This window comes from Mesocricetus auratus, unplaced genomic scaffold (genome assembly GCF_017639785.1).
Source record: "Mesocricetus auratus isolate SY011 unplaced genomic scaffold, BCM_Maur_2.0 Super-Scaffold_4256, whole genome shotgun sequence".
Taxonomy (NCBI): Eukaryota; Metazoa; Chordata; class Mammalia; order Rodentia; family Cricetidae; genus Mesocricetus; species Mesocricetus auratus.
In genome coordinates, this window is record NW_024429182.1 from 10903603 (window position 1) to 10924034 (window position 20432).

The following is a 20432-nucleotide window of genomic DNA, read 5'->3' on the forward strand; positions in this document are numbered from 1 at the left end:
AAACAAAAGACCCTAACATTCCATTATTGTCAAGTCAATAAAGATTTGAATCTTACACCTTTCTATTACAAGAAATACATTTTCTAGAACTGAGTAAAAGATGACACATGGAAATTAGATAGAAATTAGGACTACCTCGATATGTGACAATACATGGTTTTGGATAAATAATTTTGACAAAGCAGGCAGTGGGGGCATCTCAGTGCTTACCCCTTAACTGCACCAATGATCATACTTAGTGAACAGTTGCACACAGTGGTTAGTACTTTGAATGTCATCTGAAACCTGTTCCACAATTACGAGTTTGAATTTAGGTTCCTTAACTTCTCTAGGCCTTAGTTTTTCATGAAGAAGACGTGAGATGATTATTTAAAATATCACTGACACTGAAATTTGTATACACACAGAATAAACATTCAAGTTGATGATATTGATGAGAGAATTCAGTTTGGCATTCAAGAGAGTCATCAAAGATATCATCCTAGGTGTTACTCAGCAAGTAGCTACTCCTGATAATTTCTTTGTTGACAGAATCCACTTTATACCACAGAACTGTAACCTGAAACTACCTGCTGCTCATTTCTTGAGTCTTCATCACATCCATGGTTTGGGCTTGCAGCTTTATTTCCACCAGTAAAGGTAAAAGGAATTTGCTTGAAGGAAGTTGTGTGGAAGAGGTTTCCTTTCTCTAGTAACTTGGACCCTAAACGTCCCTCAAAGGCACATGGATGACAGGTTTGATCTCAGCCATTTTTTTTTGCTACAAAAGTGGCATAGCTTTAAGGGATGGGGGTTAGCTGAAAGAATGGTGGACCAAGGTTCTTGTCTCTAAAGGGAGTATTTGGATACTGATCCCTCCTTTCTCTTAACTTCCTGGTTGCCATGAGGTAAACAGCTTTGTTCCACTGTGTATTCACTGCCATGATAGTATTCCTTGCCACTGGCCTCACAGCAGTGAAACCAACTGACCATGGAATGAAACCTCTGGATCCACAGAACCAAATTTGTATGCATCACAGTAATCACTTGGGTCGTTTTTGTCAGAGTGATGGAAGTCTAGTAAAATCCATAGGTAAAAATCAGTAAAGCAATGAAAGGAAAATGTATCATGGAATACTAAAGGCCCTGATTTAATCGGCTGTGTGTGTGGTGAAATCTAAGAGTGAGGAAGTGCTGTGGCTGCCTGCAGATATATAAAAAAAGAGTACCCAGGGTTGGCCTTGTTGGAGAGGAGAGGTAATCATCACTTGAGTCTGATGTCATTGTCATGCTGTTACTTCTAAAACTGCACCAACTCTGGGCCTCTTTCTAGAACAAAAGTTTCTTTGGTTGGATTGTAGAGATCTGGCTCTTGTGTTTGAAATCCTCTTGGCTACTGTGACTAACTCTGAGCTCCAAAGCTAGTGTAATGATTCACAAACCCTTCCCCTTTACAGTAAAGAGTACATCTAAGCTATTGCTTAACGATCTTCAGGAGGAGCCAGAGCCCATCTCTCTGTTCCGACATTTTGTGCACACCTACACATCCTCTAAGCTAGGAAAACCTGAGTTCTCTGCCAAAACTCTTTGGACTTTGAAACCTCTGTGCTGCCACATTCAGACTCCTTTCCCTTGAAACACTGTGTCTGTAAACTTTCATCTGTGACCACATTCCCTGCGCTCAGGGAATGTCTCCTCTCCTGTAGGTTCACCATGGATGGCACCTCTCTTGATTGCTTTCTGAAAAGTGTGGGTCTGTCTTTCCCCCATGTCCCATTTTCAACTTTTTTTCTCTTTTGGTTTCCAGGTTGTGAGTCTCTAGCGACTGGTACCAACCCTCATTCCCCTCCTGCTTCTTCAAAGTGCAGTTTTTCTTTGTGCCTGGCTTTTAGCAAGCCTTACCAAGTGTTGATTGAGTTAAATGTGCAAACTTTTCAAGCTGAATGTTCTTTCTTCTGGACAAAGCTCTTATTTTCCTGGGATTACATAAGTTCCCATTCTTGAATTTCTTACCCCCTTAGGATTCAAAAATGATCAATGATATCATTAAATTTCTTTTCATTGTTTTATGCCCACAGTATTTTAATCAGGTCAGATTTTCAAAGGATTCAAAATTCCCAAAAAGAATGAAAATGTCTGAGTTGAAAAGTTGGATAAATACTTGCTGAACCAAAGACACAATCTGGAACATGCATATTTCAAAGGCAGGCAGCATGGTTATTTTGCTTCTTTTTACTAAATTTGGAGCACAAAGAATGTAACCCAAACCAGAACACCTATTTTTTATCTAACCGTTCAAACTCCCCAGATCCCTTGAGGCTCTTTATAGTTCTTCGTCCCTGTATTGGCTTTAGTCTTTCATCCACCCAAATGTTCTCTAGCAAGCTGCTAGAGTAAGCAGACAGCTAGCCTTTTTAGCTACATGGGGAGGAAACTTCTAAGCCCACTATAAAATGATGAGGAAGAGGGAGCTCACTAACTTCAGTCTTGTCCCAGCCTGCTGTCATCTTCAGATAGGCCTCTTCCTGCTCACCAAGAGACAGCAGTGTCCCTCCTCAGGAGACAGAGATTATGAGAGTTAAATTGGTTGAGCTCTGTAAGTTCTCAGGTGCCACAATTACAGAAACACCTGCCTGACCTAAATTATGTTGCTTTATAGACTAAGATCCTGCTATCATATGCATTTTTCAGATATTGGACTCCTTGGCATTGGGAAAGAGACTTTAGGATCTTGTGGTACAGACTGCACACTCTTTAGGAAACTGAGACAAGCTGTCTCTTGAGATTAGTTTCTATAGTTGGGTCCATACAGAGAGAAAGGAGAATACAGATTATCAGCATTTGCAAATATAAATAGGTGTATCCCCATTTTCTTTTCTGGTGATTTTGCTATTTTTTTAAATTTTACACAAATGTTATACTAGTTCTTTCAGAATGTAATGCAACTTATTTAGATCATATTTGCCATTTTATCTCCAACTCTTCCAAGATCCACCCCTCTTTTCCTACCTCTCCACCTTTGTCTTCTTTCCTCTCCACCCTTACCATCATGGCCAGCACATACTGCTCAGATATTTATAGATGTATGGCCTTCCACTGGCATGTAGTTGACTTAGTATGGGCTATAGTCTTACAGAAAACTGCCCCTCTCCCAGAAGCTAAATAAATTATTTGCTAGGGGTGAAACTTTATACTCATCTCCCCTGTCCGTGTTGAGATTTTGGTCTAGTTTAGATTTGACATATTTTGTGCATGTTGTCACAACAGGTGTGTGTTCACATGTTCAAGGGTCCTATTTTGTTTTGTTTTTCTCTTTATTCTTTAGGAGACAGATTTTCTTAACTAAGTATCCCATATATCCTTTGCCTTTGAGCTTTTATCTTTCTCTTCTGCATAGCTTTCTTTACTTTTTGCTTCATGACTATGACTTGCTGTGTAGCTGGGTGACTGGCCCCTGGTGTCCTTTTTCTTGTCTTGTTCCTCAGTCTTCTCTTCCCAGATTTCTCCTACTCTCTCTGCCTGCTTTCCCTGCCAATCCTTTCTCCTGCCTAGCTATTGGCCATTCGGGTCTTTTTTAGATCAATCAGGTGTTTTATACGGGCAAAATAATACAACTTCACAGAGTTAAGCAAATGCAACATAAAAGAATGCAATACATCTTTGAAGCATTGAGCAAATTTTCACAGCATAAACAAATGTAAGCCATCTTCAACTAACATTCCACAACAGTCCTACTATGTCCAAAAAACACTGTAGTCTTTCAGTTAAGAGCATCTCTGACAATTACACTGTTTCTACCCAATATTCTTCCACAATGACCCCAGAGTGTTATTATGAAGTTTGAGTGGAAGCTTGCCTGGGAGACCTTGGTAGATTCTATGGCAGGAGAGGGTGACCAAGGAGGAGGGACAAACATGACAGACAGATAGGGCTTAAGTGAGAAGTTTTATTAGAAAGGGGAGAAAAGGGGGAAGAAAACTGAAAAAAATAGAAAAGGGGTAAAGAAACACACACACATACAGAGAGACAGAGAGAGACAGAGAAAGAGAGAGAGAGAGAGAGAGAGAGAGAGAGAGAGAGAGAGAGAGAGAGAGAGAGAGCAGAAGAGAAGAGGGAGGCAGGAAAAGTCCTGTCTTCTGTCTACAACACCAGGGAAAGAGAGCAGAAAGAGAGCATAAGTGAGTGGAGGTCTTTCTTTTGAAGGGGTCATTTGCTCCTTGGCTGACCAGGGCACTGCCTTAGTGCATTCTGCCAATTGACCACCGGAGCAGGCCAGCACAATGCCTGAATCCTTACACAGAGCAGTTACAGGAGGGGATGTGGTTCGTATGTTCCACTTAAAGTTGAGCATTCCATAACTGGAGAAGGGGCAGAAAATAAGAGATGGAAGCATGTCCCCATTTTCTATGATTTCTGCAGATTATTAAGGTAATCAAGTTAGTGGCAAGCCAAATGCCCTGATAAATGCTTGGCATACTCATAGCATTCTACTTTCCTTCCAGTAGAGTTAAATTGCTTAATTTAGTGAATGACCAGGGAAAACTATTTCTTTCCTTAATAAAAGAAGCAGAAAATTCCAGTGCCGCTGTTTAGGAAGTGAACAGTGAATTTCATCCTTTGCTTTATAGCATTTCGACATTTACCAGTACTTGCCAGGCAGAATTGCTTTCCCAGGAAGGTTATCTGAGGGCTCCATACTTGGGGTTTTGTTTCTAAATTTTATTTTATGGTAACAATGAAGACATACTATCATATTCAAAGTTGCTATGTGGCTATTAATTTGCTAATGGAGACACTCCGTATTGACCAGCACTGTTTCCAGATTAATTAATTTTAAGCAAAGAGCACTGTTTTGGTACAAAAGGTTTTGAACTGGCTTTTCCTAATTTCCAGTGGGCCTGCCTGCACAGTCATGCATATACTGGTGTCTCTGTTTATATCTACAAAAGCTGTGATTTGTAATACAAAGCAAAAAAAGGTTGGATCTTTGAGGGAGTGAGCTGGCGTTTTTCAAAGTCCACAGTGACAATTTCTCACTTTTAGGCAAAAGCGTTAGTGGTCAGTGTTGATGGAATTATTCAATAAGGAGTATGGAAGGCTCTGGGCAAAGGGCTGCATTGGGGTCCCAACCTGACATTCACTCTACATTAAGCAGAAAACCTTTGCTCATCTCTTTAAAGGCATCATCTTTTCCCATATAGAATACTAAAGAATGGATCACTGACACACAATGGCTCAGTAGGTGGGCACTACATTTTCTTTAAGTATGAAGAATGTGAGGTTTTGTAAGACAAGAATGTGACCAAAAAAAAATCACAGCAAGAGACAGATTTCATGTGATAACAAGAGTTCTGAGACTGGATACTTCTGATATGCTACTGTAGAAAGTTCCAGATACAACTTCATTCTGAGGATGTAGATACTTTGTTAAGCAGAGGTTAGCAGCCCATATTTCTTTGGATTATTAGCATATATAGCTATTCGACCAGCCATAGCCATTCGAAGACATCCTGTGATTTGGCGTGGAACATAAGAAAGTAGTCATCAGGATTAGTATTTACTGTTTTAATTGGGGTTATTTCGGCACTCTGTACACTGAGATCAAGATATAAGTAGAAATAAGTAGAAAGCTTACGGACATCATTTCATATAGGTGTATGTTTGTCAAAATAACCTTAATAGGAGCTGTGGTGATAGTTCCACCAGTACTGATTGTTTAAGCCTGAGGACCCGTGTTTCGATTCCTAACACTCAAGGAAAAGTACAGGTATAATGACTGTAACCCAAACACATGGGAGCAGAGATAGGCACATCGCTGGAGGTCATTGTCCAGCCAGTCTAGCAGAATCAATAAGGTCCTGGTTTGCTAAGAGATCCTGTCTCAAAATATTTGGTGGAAAATGATAGAACAAGAAACCTAATGTTGCATATATTCAGGAAAAACTTCCCCTCTCCTGCACGCACACATCTGCATGACCACATGCATGTAACACACACACACACACACATGAAAATATCCTTGCCTTCAATGAATTTATAATTAAGCGTCATATACTTGAACTAATAAAATCTATGCAAGAAAATTATTTATGGAATGAAAACAAGTGATCCATTATATATTATTTTAGCAAATTTTGCCACAGTTATGTTGATTTCTTTCCCATCTGAAAATATACAAAGCTGTAGGATGAAGTTACTGGGATAGGCAGACAACTGGGTTTTCAACTTACCGTCTCTTTGGAGCAGTGATTTGGGCAGTGATCCCTTTCTTTTTTTTTTTTTTCTTTTTTCTTTTTTTTTTTTTCTTTTTTCTTTTCTTTTTTTTTTTTTTTTTTTTTTTTTGGTTTTTCGAGACAGGGTTTCTCTGTAGCTTTGTAGACCAGGCTGGCCTCGAACTCACAGAGATCCACCTGCCTCTGCTGGGATTAAAGGTGTGCGCCACCAACGCCCGGCGCGCCACCAATGTCTGGCAGTGATCCCTTTCACACTGGAGTATTTTGTTAAATAGCACCGCTAATTATAAGAGCAATAACTCACCAATATGCAATTGAACAAATTCTACATAGCATTGCATCACTTGACTGTCCAGGAGCGAGGTGGTGAGTATTGCATACACCCAAGAGGGAGAATGAAGGGAAGAGGAGACTTCAGATGATCGATTGAACGTATAACTCAAGGCTATAAGTTTGCCTTTCCCTCTCGCTCTGGTTCTAAAAGCAGGAAGGTTAGATTGGTTTGGACAGCTGTGCTGTGAAACATTGCGAAGGACGCCTCTCCTGCAGTATTGATAAACTGGTGGACCGTATCACTGGCATTTCAGTTTTACTAGCCCAGCAAGAGGACGCAGTGAAAAGATTTCCACCTTCATGCTTGCCTGCCCTGGGAAACTCTTAAACAATCACTATGTGTGTAGGCGGGCTGGCTCACACCATTTCACACTGGGTTAAAGGGTTCCTACTCCCAGGTACCTCCGAAGTCCCTTGTCACATGAATGGCAGCTATGGCCCGTGACCATCTGAACTCCATTATTTAGTTTACTGCTATGTTGTATCGTAAGAGCAACTACCTAGAAATATTTTCTGCCATACCCCATTTTCCTGGTGGGGGATTTACAGGCCTGTTTGGCAAAAATCATACTGATGTGGAGTCTCAACATCATTCTCTGTCTTCAAACAAACAGTCACCCTGCTGCTGCAGATCAGTGTTCCTGGGATGGCTGTGATTGAAATTCAGCACTTAGAGAGACTTAATTGGCACAGGGCTCTGTTAAGCATATGCCCCAACACAGGCATGCCATCTGACGTACCCATAGGGTGCCCTACCTTACACATGCTCATGTCTTGCTGAAGAAGGAAGATTTGAAGAGATGGTTGATGACAGCTTGTACTGTGGGTAGGGAGAGAGCAGCCTTAGAGGACAGGTCTGCAGGGATCTCTGTTGGTCTTCTTGGGAACACAGCTCTCCATTTCCTAGAAAGGAGTCCCAGTTGGCTTTCTGTGGAGTGCTAAGAATCACTGATGCTCCTGCCTCCTAAATGGGGCCCTGTGACGGTAACCTGGAATTTGGAAGGGCTTAGCATGCTTAGGCAGACATTGCCTCAGAATTCAAGGTTGGAACATTGTGTGCTTACTGTGGCTATAATTGATCCCAAGGCCTTGAGAGAAAATCCAGGACACTGATGAGAATGGTTTTCTGCTGAGTTGGAAACATTATAGCAGAGCCAAAAGCTGTAGGGATAGGCCTTGGATGCCAACCTGAACAGAACAATGAAGAGACCCAGAACATTCTTCTCACTTGTCGGAAGGCTGAGCAGACAGAAGAAGAGCAGTGGCTGGGTGCAGGTTTTGCCGCTCAGTGTGCATGGGTGCCCTGGGGTTTGGGGACTCCAGGATAACGGGTCGAGTCTACTAGAGGTTATAGGTATCAGTGGTGCTCTCCTTTCAATCTGCTGGAATGCCAAGCCTGTCAGGAATTCTGACAGCAAGGGTGGGGACCCTGAAGCTCCCCTTTCCTTCCGGAGAAGTTTTCTTTTTTTGTACTGTTTGGCTCATAGACTCCAAGCTTCACTGTTCTGTTTTTGTTCTTTTCTGGCATGAGGGGAAACTCTGGATGACTGATTAATGTTTCCTGTATTCTGAACAAATGAAGTAAATAGTTTGATTGCCTCTAAGTGAGGATGGAAACAGTTAACAAATGAAAAGGGCCTTGTCTGTGATACTAAGGGGAATTTGTTTGGGGTACATTCTTTACCAGAACCTGTTCCTATGAAGGTTTCTCCATACCCAACTTTATAAGTATGAGGGATGATGTGCCCCAGAATTGTCCTGTTACAGTGTATTTGCTTTGCTTTTCTGTGGTGTTGTTGCTCCTATTTGACTGTGTAGTCCGAAGAAAAAGTTAATCAAACTCACAAAGAAAGGGAAGGAGCTACTGCTGAAGACACTCATGTGAATTTATATGCAATTTGTACTTATGATCCATATTTATAAACAGTAATGTTTCCCAGAAGTTAGCATTTTGCTCTCTACGGCCACTGTCAGATGAGCACACTGAGGCTCAGGAATCAAGGATGGAGGACCATGTGACCCACCTATGGGAGCTGGGAACTGTCCTTGAAGATTTACTCAGTGGCTAACTTGAAGTATATATATTTGACGGTTTTACAAGCTTCCTGGAAAATACTAAGCCAAGTACATGGGCAAGACGTACATGGACAAAACAGGCATCAAGGGCTGTGAGGTGGCCCCGAGAAGTGTGGGCAGGGCATCGGGCTAGAGAAGATCAGTACCAGGCTGCCAGTCCTCCGCAGCAGCAAAGCGCTAACAATTCATTCAATTATGTTAAGCGCCCATTAAAGGAATCCTAAGCCCTCCCCTGGGCCATTTCAGTTCTAAGAGATTGTAATTGTTTGAGACTAACCATGATTTCTTCTTCTGCCTTCAGGTGATTCTCATTTTGACAAAGCTCTATGACTATAACCTTGGGAGCATCACTGAGAGCTCGCTTTGGAGGTATGTAGATAAATTAGGCCACTAATTACTGTGTTGTTTAAGCCTGGTGTCTGCTAGTGCTGTCTCTTGAAGTCTCATTACCTAGCGGGAAGGTTTCTGGTTAGGCGCATGCCTTCCTATCTTTTCATTCTCTTTCCTCTAGAAACGGGGTGGATGTTGTCTATGGGCAGTCAGGAGAAATGCCTTCTTCTCTTGGTCAATGAGACTGTTGTGTTCTGCTCTTCCTGATGCTAATGTATTTTGATTCTCATGATTCTCACTGATCTGGGAACTCATGAGAAGAAGGGGGACGGACTTCCTGTTGTAGAAGGCATTGATTACCTCAGCCTTTGTGTCTGACGGGCCAGCTTAGTTTCCCCTCAGGGGCAAGACTTTCACAGTTTGCTGTCCATGGTGCTACAGCTTCCTAGCAGCTCACATGGGCACACAGACACTTGTGTGTACATCTGCCTTTATCTCTGTGCTTCACGTTGTAATTCATACACATACAAATTGTGTGAGGAAAAAAAGTATTGTGTCAAATGAATAGATACTAATAATTTTGGAGTAGAATATCTCATGAACAAAGATGTTTTGTGAGTGCTATCAGTCTGAATTTAAAAAAAGACAAATCCTCAGTAACCCAATACAGTCTGTTTTATTGTTAATTTGGATTTTTTTTAAGTGTGACTTTTTCTTGTTGCTCTAAATCTTTGCTCTTTTCACCAGCCCATATTGGATGGCTATGACCACACCAGCCCATGGAATCCAGGAGAGCACTGCCTCTGAATGGTTACTCCTATCTCATCTGGTAACCCCAGAGAGAGGATGGAGCTTTGTGTACAGGCAGTGAAGGGGTGGCCAGGGGTAACACTCACCAGTGCACCTGAAGGCATGGGTGTTTTCGTTGGTGCCTGGATAATCATGCAGTTAATTACATTAAGCACCCAGCTCATTATTTAAATTCAAAATGGTCATGACTCGGTAAATCTGTGTCTCCGAATAGTTTTTTCTAGTGTATGTGCATTCATAAGAATAAAAGCCCACACAGTGCATCTGGAATAAACAGTGCAGACTGTATGTTAGACACTTAGGAGACATGCAACCTCGTCCTATAAAAACACAGGGCGCTAGCAGACAAAGGCCTACCTGCACTGTGGGGAATACACAGAAGACGGTGTTACTAGACCACTAAACTCCAGTGTCACTTTGTTCTCTTCTCTATGATGCCCCCTATTAAGAGTGTGTTTTCCAGTATTTGGGAGGGGGTTAAAGAAGTAAAAATATCACCTGCCATCACAGTGTTGGGGAGGAAGAAACAAGAGCATTTACAGTGCTTGGTAGCCACTTATACTAGTCAAATAAGTCAGCTCCAGAGACGGTGAAAAACTCTATTTAAAAAAAAAAAAAAGGTGGACCGATCCAGACCTCCTGAATGTGAGAGTCAGTGAGGAGGCCTGGGCTACCTATGGGGTCCTGAGCAGTGGATCAGTGTTTATCCCTTGAATACTAACAGACATCATGTGTCCATAACACAAAGAGGGATGCTCTCTCTGCCTGGACTCTTAGGGAAGTGCCTGGACCCTACCCTGAGTGAAATGATAGACTCTAGATATCCCCTATGTGGAAGGAATTTGCAATAGGGTGGGAGGCTGGGGAAGGATGGGGGGGTGCGGGAGGAGGGGAGGGGGAGGGAACTGGGATTGACATGTAAAACAAGCTATTTAAAATTAAGATAAAAATAAATAAGAAAAGAAAAAAAAAAGGTGGAGAGTGATCAAGGATGCATCCAGTAATTTGACAACTGTATTGTTCACAGAGCAGAAACACACATGTACATGTCCATCTCCTTCCACACACATGCATATACATAATCAAACACATGCACACACAAACTGATAATATATGTATAATATTATGTATGTATAAATGAGTAAGCTCTTTTAAGTACTGAGATTTTTATCAGCATATTTTTCTACTTCTGAAAAAATACTGAGCAACTGAGAAACATCCAACAACCAGATTCAAACCTTCAGTTTAGCCTTATTGTTTGAAAGTTCCACCAGTGGACTATGAAGAGTCAAGTGTCACATGCCCTCTGGGTATTAGAGTAGGTGGGGGCCAAGTGGCAGTTGACCTTGTACTGATGTCCTTAGGACTTAAAGCTCTTTGGATCTATGAGGCAGGGATGACAAGCTACTATTGTACCCAATTAATGAGATTTACTCCCTGTTCGGGCTGCCATCGATTGCACCTTAATCCTACACAAAGTTGCTGATTTTGTTTTGTGTTGTGTCATTGTTCACTCAGGGAGTCAAACTGAGAGGGAGGGGGTGATCTGACATAGAACAATTAGCTGCAACTGAATGCCAACTCTAACTGATAGTGGATTAAGCTTTGAGATTTGTAGGGGAAAGCTGGTTTTACCTTTTGAAACAAGATAAGCTTAAAGGCTGAGATAAGTAAAATGTCAAATCAAGATACTGTATCTCCAAGAAGAAATATATTCATCTTTCCCGTCTCTTGTCCAGGGTAATGAGCACTGTGTTGAGAGAGGCTTAGCTGGTGAGGAAGCCCTAGGCAGTTCTGAAGGAGATGCAAGAACACACAGCAGCAGTGGCCCTGTCAGACAGGTTGAGGGAGACTGGTCAAAATCAGTATCCCAAATCCCACCAGTGGATAGCAAGGTCTTTCCTCTTTCTGCTCAAGCAGCTCCATTGGGGCAGCAAAGAGTGCCTTGAGTCACACTGTTAACTTCCTGTTTGAAGACTATTTTTCCTACAAAACCCAGTTTTTACTCAGCTGTAGATAAGAGGCTATGAAATGGAAGTACACATTCTAAAAATGATGTGTGAAAATGTCCCTGAATGGGGATTTCCTGAATTCATACACAGCCAATGATGTGGTTTGTCTCTGTGCTTACTGCTGGGTACCACGACTGCCCTGAAGGCCTGCAGGCTGCCATCCCATACATGGTCTCCATCACTACCCTTGGCATCTGAGTTTTCTTACTTCTACTTCTCAGGCCATATCTATATCACATGGCAGTGGTTTTGGCTCCCACACTTTCACATTTACTTTATGAAGGTTAAATTGCTCATTTTCTAGATCAAGGAAGTAGTATGTGTTTGTTATAATGAACCATTCAATGCAGCAATGTCTGAATTCAACCTTTAATACTTGTTCATGTTCCACACAGGACCAGGTTTCTTGAGATTGGTGTTATTAACAGTTACCAATGATTTTTTTGTTCAATGTTTAAGGACCAATTTAAGTGCTAATTGATATTCTCCACTAGGAATAATTTTGTATGTATTTTCTTGTTTAAGAACACAGAGGTGTTCTATTTACTCAACTCTGGCAGCATCTTTTATGTCACTTGAGAATGAATCATGGGTATCTATAGACACTAATACATTTAAAAATGAGTCTGAGTTATAAGTGCCCAATATGTGGAATGCGCATATTGAATTAAACTAACTCAAGAAGTGCTTTCTGAGGAACAAGAAATGTTCTCTATGTGTTAATTCTTGAAGCAATCCTGTAAAATCAGGCCCTTTAGTGTCTTCAGTTTCCATAGAGAGAAGGGAAGCTTAGGGAAACTTAAGAGCTTGCTGGGTGACTGTGTGCTCACTCAGAGCTGGCTCTCCTCAATCTGTTGTCTTAATGTGCATGCACCTGGCTCTTTCTTACCTTTATGAAGTTTCTTTAGTCTCATTAGTCAATATTAGATATGGTGCATAGCACTTTAGAAATAGATTTGTAGATTTGTCCTTGTATTTTAATAGCTTCATCTCTGCAAAGTACCAAGGAGTACTAAGAATGCCATCATTATACTAAAACCTGCATTATAATGTAAGTAGTTATCTGATCTACATTCCAAGAAGGTTGGAATAAAATATTTAGAAGTAATAATTGAATGCAAATGTCTTTAGGGTCTGACTTGGTCTCAATACTTGTTTTCCCCAGTGTTTTTCTCTCAATACATTCTAATAAATATAATATAGTATACCTTCATGGTTTTTGATCTCGGGTTTTGTGGACTCATACAAAGATAATTCCCTCTTCTTTTTTAATGCTATGGTACATCATATGTCTTGGCCTTCTAACTATTGTCAGATGTTTGTTTACTTCATTCGGTTCAACAAACAACTGCCCACTTCTCTACATCAGGCACCATGCTCAGTAGTGAGTCAAATAAAATTACGTGTGAGAACGTTTTCCTTCCTCCCAGAAACTCATAATCTGTTGCAAAGCTGAAATTTTGTAGAAAGAAGTGTGGTAGGTGCAAGACAAAGTTGTGCACAAGATATTATGATGTTTGTCCCTTTCCACTCGAGGTTAGAAAAGCAGATAGTGGTCCCATATGATAGCTTATATAAAGTGGTTCACAGGCTCACGTGCTGAAGGATTGCTCCAACTAGTGGTGGTACTAAGAGGTGATTGCTTCATATGGACACTGGATTAACCCATGAATAGGTTAAAGCAGAATGCACTGTGAGGAGATGGTACCTGGTTGAGCACAGAAATCACTGATGACACGTCTTTGAAGGCTGTTATGTATTGTCCCTGTTATCTTCCCTCTCCCCCTGATTCCTGGGCACTGTAAAGAGAGAAGCTTCCTTTCACTGCATATTCTTTGCTGTGATGTCCCAAGAACAAGGAAAGCAGCTAAGCATGGACTCAAATATCTGAAACCAGGAGGCAAAGTGAATCATTCTGTTACATTTTTTATCTAGATATTTGTCAGAGAAATGATTTATGAAGAATGTCCTTATGTCTTAGTTTCCTTTCTGTTGCTCTCCAAAGAAAGAAAATGGCCCACAGTAAATATCAATGAATATTGTTTTTCTTGGAAACAATATATTAAGAAATGACTCAGATGAAGAGCTGTTAGAAGAGTGTCAGTGAGTTGTCTTTAGGGGTGTGAACCCTAAAAGATCAACCATGCTATTGTGGAAGGCCCCACATTTATGTGGAACAGGACACACAATTGATCTGAGTGGGTTATTAAATGTAAAAAGCTCTTGGGAAGTGGGATGGAGGGAGGATCTGGAAAGAGTTAGGGGAAGTAGTAGGGGTGTGATAAATGATGTAATCATATGATGTATATCATATGAACTCACAGAGCCAGTGACAGTAACCACAAGGACCTGCACAGGTTGAAGCCAGAGAAAAATTACAGAACTGGGAAGGGGAAGTGAACACAAAATTCTAAAACTAACAGAGAAGCTATTTGCAATAGACACCAGTTGGAAAGTAAAATTAAGTTTTCTCCAGTGGAGTGCCACTTGGTACATCAGCCATCCACCAGGAGTGTCACTCAGTATATTCGCCTCACACCAGGGCAGGCTCCATGTCACCAACACAAAACAGACTCTATTCCTGTTATGTGCATTTTGTTTTGTCTTGTTGGGTTTTTGTCTGTTCATTTGCTTGTTTTGTTTGTTTTGGTAAAGAGAACACTGAAATGCTGAGTCTGGACTCGGTATATAACCTTGTACTTTTTGGTGATTGGCACTGTAATAAGTTCTCCATTTTTCCTTTTAGCAAGTAATAGATAAGATACACAGCCAGGCACACAGCATCCTGATGAGTTAATAACTTTATCAATGGAAGTCAAGGAAGCATGTGCAGAATATTATGGTACAGGAAGCAAAGCAGCTGGTATTCTGATGTCAAGCGCAGCTATAGACTCAGGAAATGTACAGGGCATTAGTTTTCCTTTTCTATGTCACTCCTGTGCAATAGTTTTCACAATGTCTGGTTAAATTTTAAGCCCACAGAGTCATTGAGATCTAGATTATCACCCTCCATCCCTTGATAGTACATGAGCATGCATCCTCATAGGTCCTCAGAGGCTTTTCCCCTCATTCCATGATCCCTTTGTCCAGTTAAGTCAAATTGTGAGCATATATATACATATACATACATATATACATATATACAGAGGGGAGGGAGGGAAGGAGGGAGAACCACATAGGATGTCAAGAGTGTTGCTGTATGACTTATTAACCTGTAGGAAATTGAGAATACCAACTTATTGTTAAAAGACTCAGAGCACTAAGAGTAAGTCCTCTATTCTATCTACCATAACTTTTAGTTGCCTTCATCTTCTGTAAGTCACAGTCTGTAATGAGCCTGTTTATTATTTTCTGTTGCCTGATGATACCATTAAAGTGTTTCCTGGTGCAAGAGATGTTCTTTGTCACCTCTGGGAGCCTAGAAAAGTGATTACCAAATAGAATTTCAAGTGAGATTTAACAAATTAATTGAATATACGAATAAATGCATACCTAGATTCATGCTGAATGATATTACCCAGATGTGAATAATCTAACCATTTTCTTTCCACAGTCTGATGGGCAAGACTGAGAGCTAACAAGAAGTTCTTTAAATGTCAATAACAATGACTAATAATGATAATATTAACTAGCATTAATTGATGCATACTGGTGTTCTAGCAGGAGAGGGAAAATTTCCAGAGAACAAATAAACTTTATCACGCAGAGGGAGTAAGGACAGCCTGAAAAAGATTTATGTGGAATTCTTGAGTACATATTGAATTCTAGACACCTTTAGGTGCTGGTAGCATAGTGTATAGAGAAAACCATACTATACTCACATTTTAGTTCTGCAAAATTGGTTTGTTTAAATACTTCTCTAGTATGTATCCTAAAATGTATCTCAGAGACAGAAATACATTTTTGAAAAGTTAGATACAAGGGAGAGGATGAAATAAATTGGACAGTCTGGATGTGAATCTAAGCCCTGTTGACTTACTTGTTTTAAGGACATGGGGAATTTATTTAGATCCCCTTTCTTTGTTTTCTCGTCAGAAGCTGTGTTTTTGCCTCACAGGATTCTGGTTGCACTGCGGTAAGCGTGTATCTCCTACTCAACACACAATAAACAATGGAAAGGGTCAGGCAAAGATGAGGGCTTTAATACTTGCTTGGTCATTGCTTGTAATGGTTTTCCCCCTATACGATTTGCATAATAAATGATGCTGCTAGCCATGTCTGGCGATTTGAATGAGAATTGTCCCATAGGTTCACGTTTTTGAATGTCTGTTTCAAAGTTGGATGGAACTCTTTGGGTAGGGTTAGAGGATGTGACCTTGTTAGCAGAGACATGTCACTGGGCTTGGGCTTTGGGGCTTCAAAAGTCCATTCCGTTCCTAGTTAGCTGCGGCTTTCTCTGTCTTGCGACTGTGGATCAGAATGTAAAATTTCAGCAACTGCTCCAGTGCTATGCTGCAGTGCTATGCTATACCAAGTAAATATTAAAGCCCTCACTTTTGTCTGATTCTTTCTATTGTTTGTTGTGTGTTGATAGGAGATACATGCTTACCACAGTGCAAACAGAATCCGATAAGACAAAAAGCACAGTTTCTGATGAGGAAACAAAGAAAGGGAATTTTCCCTGCCATGATCATGAACTCGAACCCTCCAGAGTCATGAACCCCAATAAACATTGGGTTTTTTTTGTTTGTTTGTTAGTTGTTTGTATGTGTCCTTGGCCCAAGAGTCTTATTATGACACTGAAGTAACTAAGAGTTTTGTTAATTCTTAACTCTCGTGAAAGTGCTATCAACATATGTATTTAACTCATCCTCAAAAGAACTCAGAAGATTGGCTCTAGCCTTATACTATTCCCATATATGTGGAAACTGGTGCACAGAGAAATAACTAGCATAGGGTCGTCAGGAGGTTGAGCAGTAGAACCTGAGTTAGCCAGACTAGCTCCAGAGCCCAGGCTCTGAACTCACAAGAACCATCTCTTGTAGCTCTCCCTAATTACAGACAATGAACTACTGGTTATATGTGAACTCATTCTTGTTCCACATCTAATTTTCTTTAGAATATTATTTCCTGGACATGTCCTACCCTTGTGGAGAGTTGGGAAGTTGTGTATTACCTCATTCACCATTGTATCCTAGCACAGGCACTATTCTATTTTATAGCAGATAATCAGCATTTGAATGAATTTATTGGGGAAATTTTTTGTTGAAAATTATTTTTGTCATGTGTGGAGTTAATTAACTGATATAAAACTTGCACCATTCTATATATCATGGGAAATCAAGGTTTACAGAGATTCATTTATTCAAATGTCAGGTTGTTTTAATTTATTGTCAGTGCACATGTGAAAAGGTGACAGATATTAATTTAATCTCAGCATGTAATTGATGCTGTCATGCTGTGTGGCCACACATATACCCCCATGAGTGCTGGAAACTAATACAATGTGAAGGGAAGTCAAGTGTACTCAACTAGCATTCAAGGGTTGTTTAAACACACATGTAACAAATATGCCTTGGTTTCTTTTCCCAACTACTCCATGCTGTACTCTCACCTGAGAATTACCCTGCAGGAAGGCGACAATACAACACAGTTGTAGAAAGTGTTTGAACAGTCAGGTCAGCAATGAAGCCTGCATGCAGGGGGGTGGGGGCTGGGCTGTGTGTATCACAGGACAACAGGGATAAAGGCTGAGAACTTTAGAAAACCCCTTTTCTTATTTCAGGTGAAGTTTCTGATAGACTGTTCAACCATAAATCATGCGGAGCACTTTCAGCTCTGTTCTCCTCTTTCCAGAGAGAAGTGGTTCTCTGAAGAGTTATTCCTCAGCACGACTTTCTGTCTTTCTCCTGCTGGGATGTGTTAGCAAGGTCTTCACCTTTGGTTTATTGGCTTCAAACAATCTGTGATTGCATGGGATTATGACTTCTTAGCTTGCAGAAGAAGGAGATGCAATCAATTCATGAAAGGCACGGGGCTATTTTTTTCTATAAAAATGTGTATTTATTTCTGCCCACATTTTTAGGGAGCAAGACTTGAAAGAGCTTCTGAAAAGAATTTATCTTTGAAAGTCCTGCTTCATCACACTTTCAAATGCAGGCGCTGAGCCGAGCATATGTGAGCTCTGCTTTAACTCTTTACAGTTAGCCAAAGGTAAGATGACATCACAAAATTCTATCATGTCACATCCAACTCTTAGCCAGAGCAACTGGGAAGGTTGTATTCATTATTTGGTTCCAAACACATATCCTTCGAATTGACAACATGCTTGTATTAACTATGATTTGGGATGGAGAATAAAATAAAGTATTTTTTCATCGGGACAAGGGATTTATTTTTCTGGAAACATTTAGAAAATTCCTGGTATTTATTGTCATTTGAAGTTTGCTTACTTAATTTTCCACCATTTCTCAATTTCCTGCATCATCCCTGCTCACTTTTTTACAACACTGTTCCAGTTGGAAATCTGTTCCTTGTGATCTCAAAAAAACAAAACAAAACAAAAGAATTCAAACTGTCTTTTTCTTTCTAAATTGCATGGGGTTATTTTCTATTTAGGATTTCAGAAAGTATAGACATGCTACATACGACTTCTGTCAGGCAGCAGTGGGCCATGGCAGCCTTGGAAATTGTAATTTGCTGACAGTGTACCTGTGGCTGCTGCTGCTGGCTTCTGTGGGCTGCTTTTTGCCATCTCTCCAGAGACTACAGTCTGGTGCTGTGCATCTGAGGTTACATAAGAACACATGAACTCTGCTTGTCATTGCTACTTTGTGTTGGGGTTCTAGTATTTGCAGAGATTGTAGAGTCTTAGCCCCAAATGGCTCCCTTGATATTTGTTCTTGGAGCAGTTGAAACAAGGATAACATTCTCCTTCAGTTATTCACCAGAAAGCATGTGAGGTTGGGGTTGGGGTGATGAAGTCAGCTCTGTCCTGAAGTCTAGGCAGTAGGAAACATCAGAGGCAGCTGCTTTTATAACAATGCTGATGCTCCCCTCAGTCCTCATCAACATGAGGGGTCCAGGTCCTTGAGGTCAGATGACTATTTATTACACAGGTTCCTCGGGTCTTCTAGATACAACTCTGTGGGAAATACTGAGATTGAAAATCGAGGACATTTCTCATATAAAACCACTGTAGCATCGGGAGGGTCAAGGTACAGTCAGCGAAGTAATTGTAAATGTCAAGATGTGGGTTAGATCTGGAATGAACCTGCATAGACCAGAGCAGAAAGATCCTGGTCCTCATCCCTGAACAGCCAGGGCCAGCTTTCTTCATTTAGTTGAAGATATCTATCACTCCCTAGTTCCTGGCATGCCAGAAACAATGCTACCTAGAAGATTCCATATGAAGTCTTTTTTTTTTCTTTTGAAACAGGAAGGTTTAATGCAGAACCTTGTGTATATAACATAGGCAATCTACCCCTGAACTGTCCCTTAGCCCTTCCTTTTGCTGTTTCCAGTCTTATTTTTTGATTATTTAGTATTTAACATTTTAAAAATGTATTTGATACACCTTCTTCCTAAATTGACAAGGATCGTCTTGAAGTCATTCCGTAGCCCAACAAGTCTTATCCTCCTACCTTGTCTCCTGAGTGACTAAGACTTCAGGCCTTCACCATCAGACATGATTTCCTTATGGATTCTTTGTATGACAAAAATAGATTGAGGTCGTCATTTAATCTAATCAAACCTTGATTATTATTTTCATTTTGGGAACATCTTTTTTCCTTGTCTAACAAATGGGTTTGCTGAGAATTCAGCTTATTCGGCAAGAGAGATACAACATGATGCTTATTTAAGATTTGATGGAACTTACATGTATTTGGCTAGACGATTAATTTAGCAAAACTGTGTGGTCACAAAGAATGCTTGGTGAATGATTTTTGTGTGATATAGTTTCCTACTGACTCTGAGAAGTCTATTTTAGTTTCCCATGATGCTTTTAGCACTGAGTCTTATGTCATATTCAGTGAACATTTTGATGCGTTTTCCCAAGAGAATGAAGATACAGCTCTCCTATGGGGCTTGTGTTTAAATTCTTTCACAAAGGCATATCTGATATATGAAGGGAATCAGTGTTTAGGAAATCTCTGAACCAGACCTAGACTTTCAGCTTCCTTTTGCTCATGAAGACGTTTGTTTTGCTCTATGAGAAAATATACTCCCAGCTTCATTTGAATAGCAGGAGCTTATTAAATGTGACCATTCTCCATTTCTGCTATGCTCCATGGGGTCTTCTTTTCATGATCCCAGTTTTAGTTACTTGCCTCCTTGCTGTGACACAATACCCAACAAAAGCAACTTGATTTTATGGCTCAGACATTTTCAGAGTATAGGCCATCGTGGCATGAAAGTCATGGTGGCAAGAGACTGGGGTGACTGGTCACACTGTATCTGCAATCAAGTAGTGGAGAGCAATGGCTGCTGAACTCAGCTTCTTTTCTGCTTTGCGTTTAATCTGGTCCCCTACCTATGAATTGTCACTGCTCATATTTACGTTCTCTCTGTCCTTTTCAGTTAATTGAATCAAGAAACCTCTCACAGAAGTACCTATTCCCTGTAGGCTTATTTTACAGTCTGTCAAATTTATAATCAGGGTTAAACTTCACAGTGCCCAAAGACATGTGTGTCTACCCATTATGAAACTGACTGAGTT

The 20432-nt window shown here is 40.5% G+C and overlaps 1 protein-coding gene across 7 annotated transcripts in view; it reads left to right on the plus strand.

Annotated features, from left to right (window-relative positions):
• The window catches only part of Sorcs1 (sortilin related VPS10 domain containing receptor 1), a 520023-nt gene that overhangs the window by 194582 nt on the left and 305009 nt on the right, over positions 1-20432 (plus strand). For all 7 annotated transcript variants that reach the window (XM_040743123.1, XM_005063476.4, XM_005063473.4 and 4 more), the window contains exon 2: positions 8923-8990. In XM_040743123.1, coding sequence (XP_040599057.1) covers positions 8923-8990 — 68 coding nt within the window. The remainder of the gene's footprint in view (positions 1-8922; positions 8991-20432) is intronic.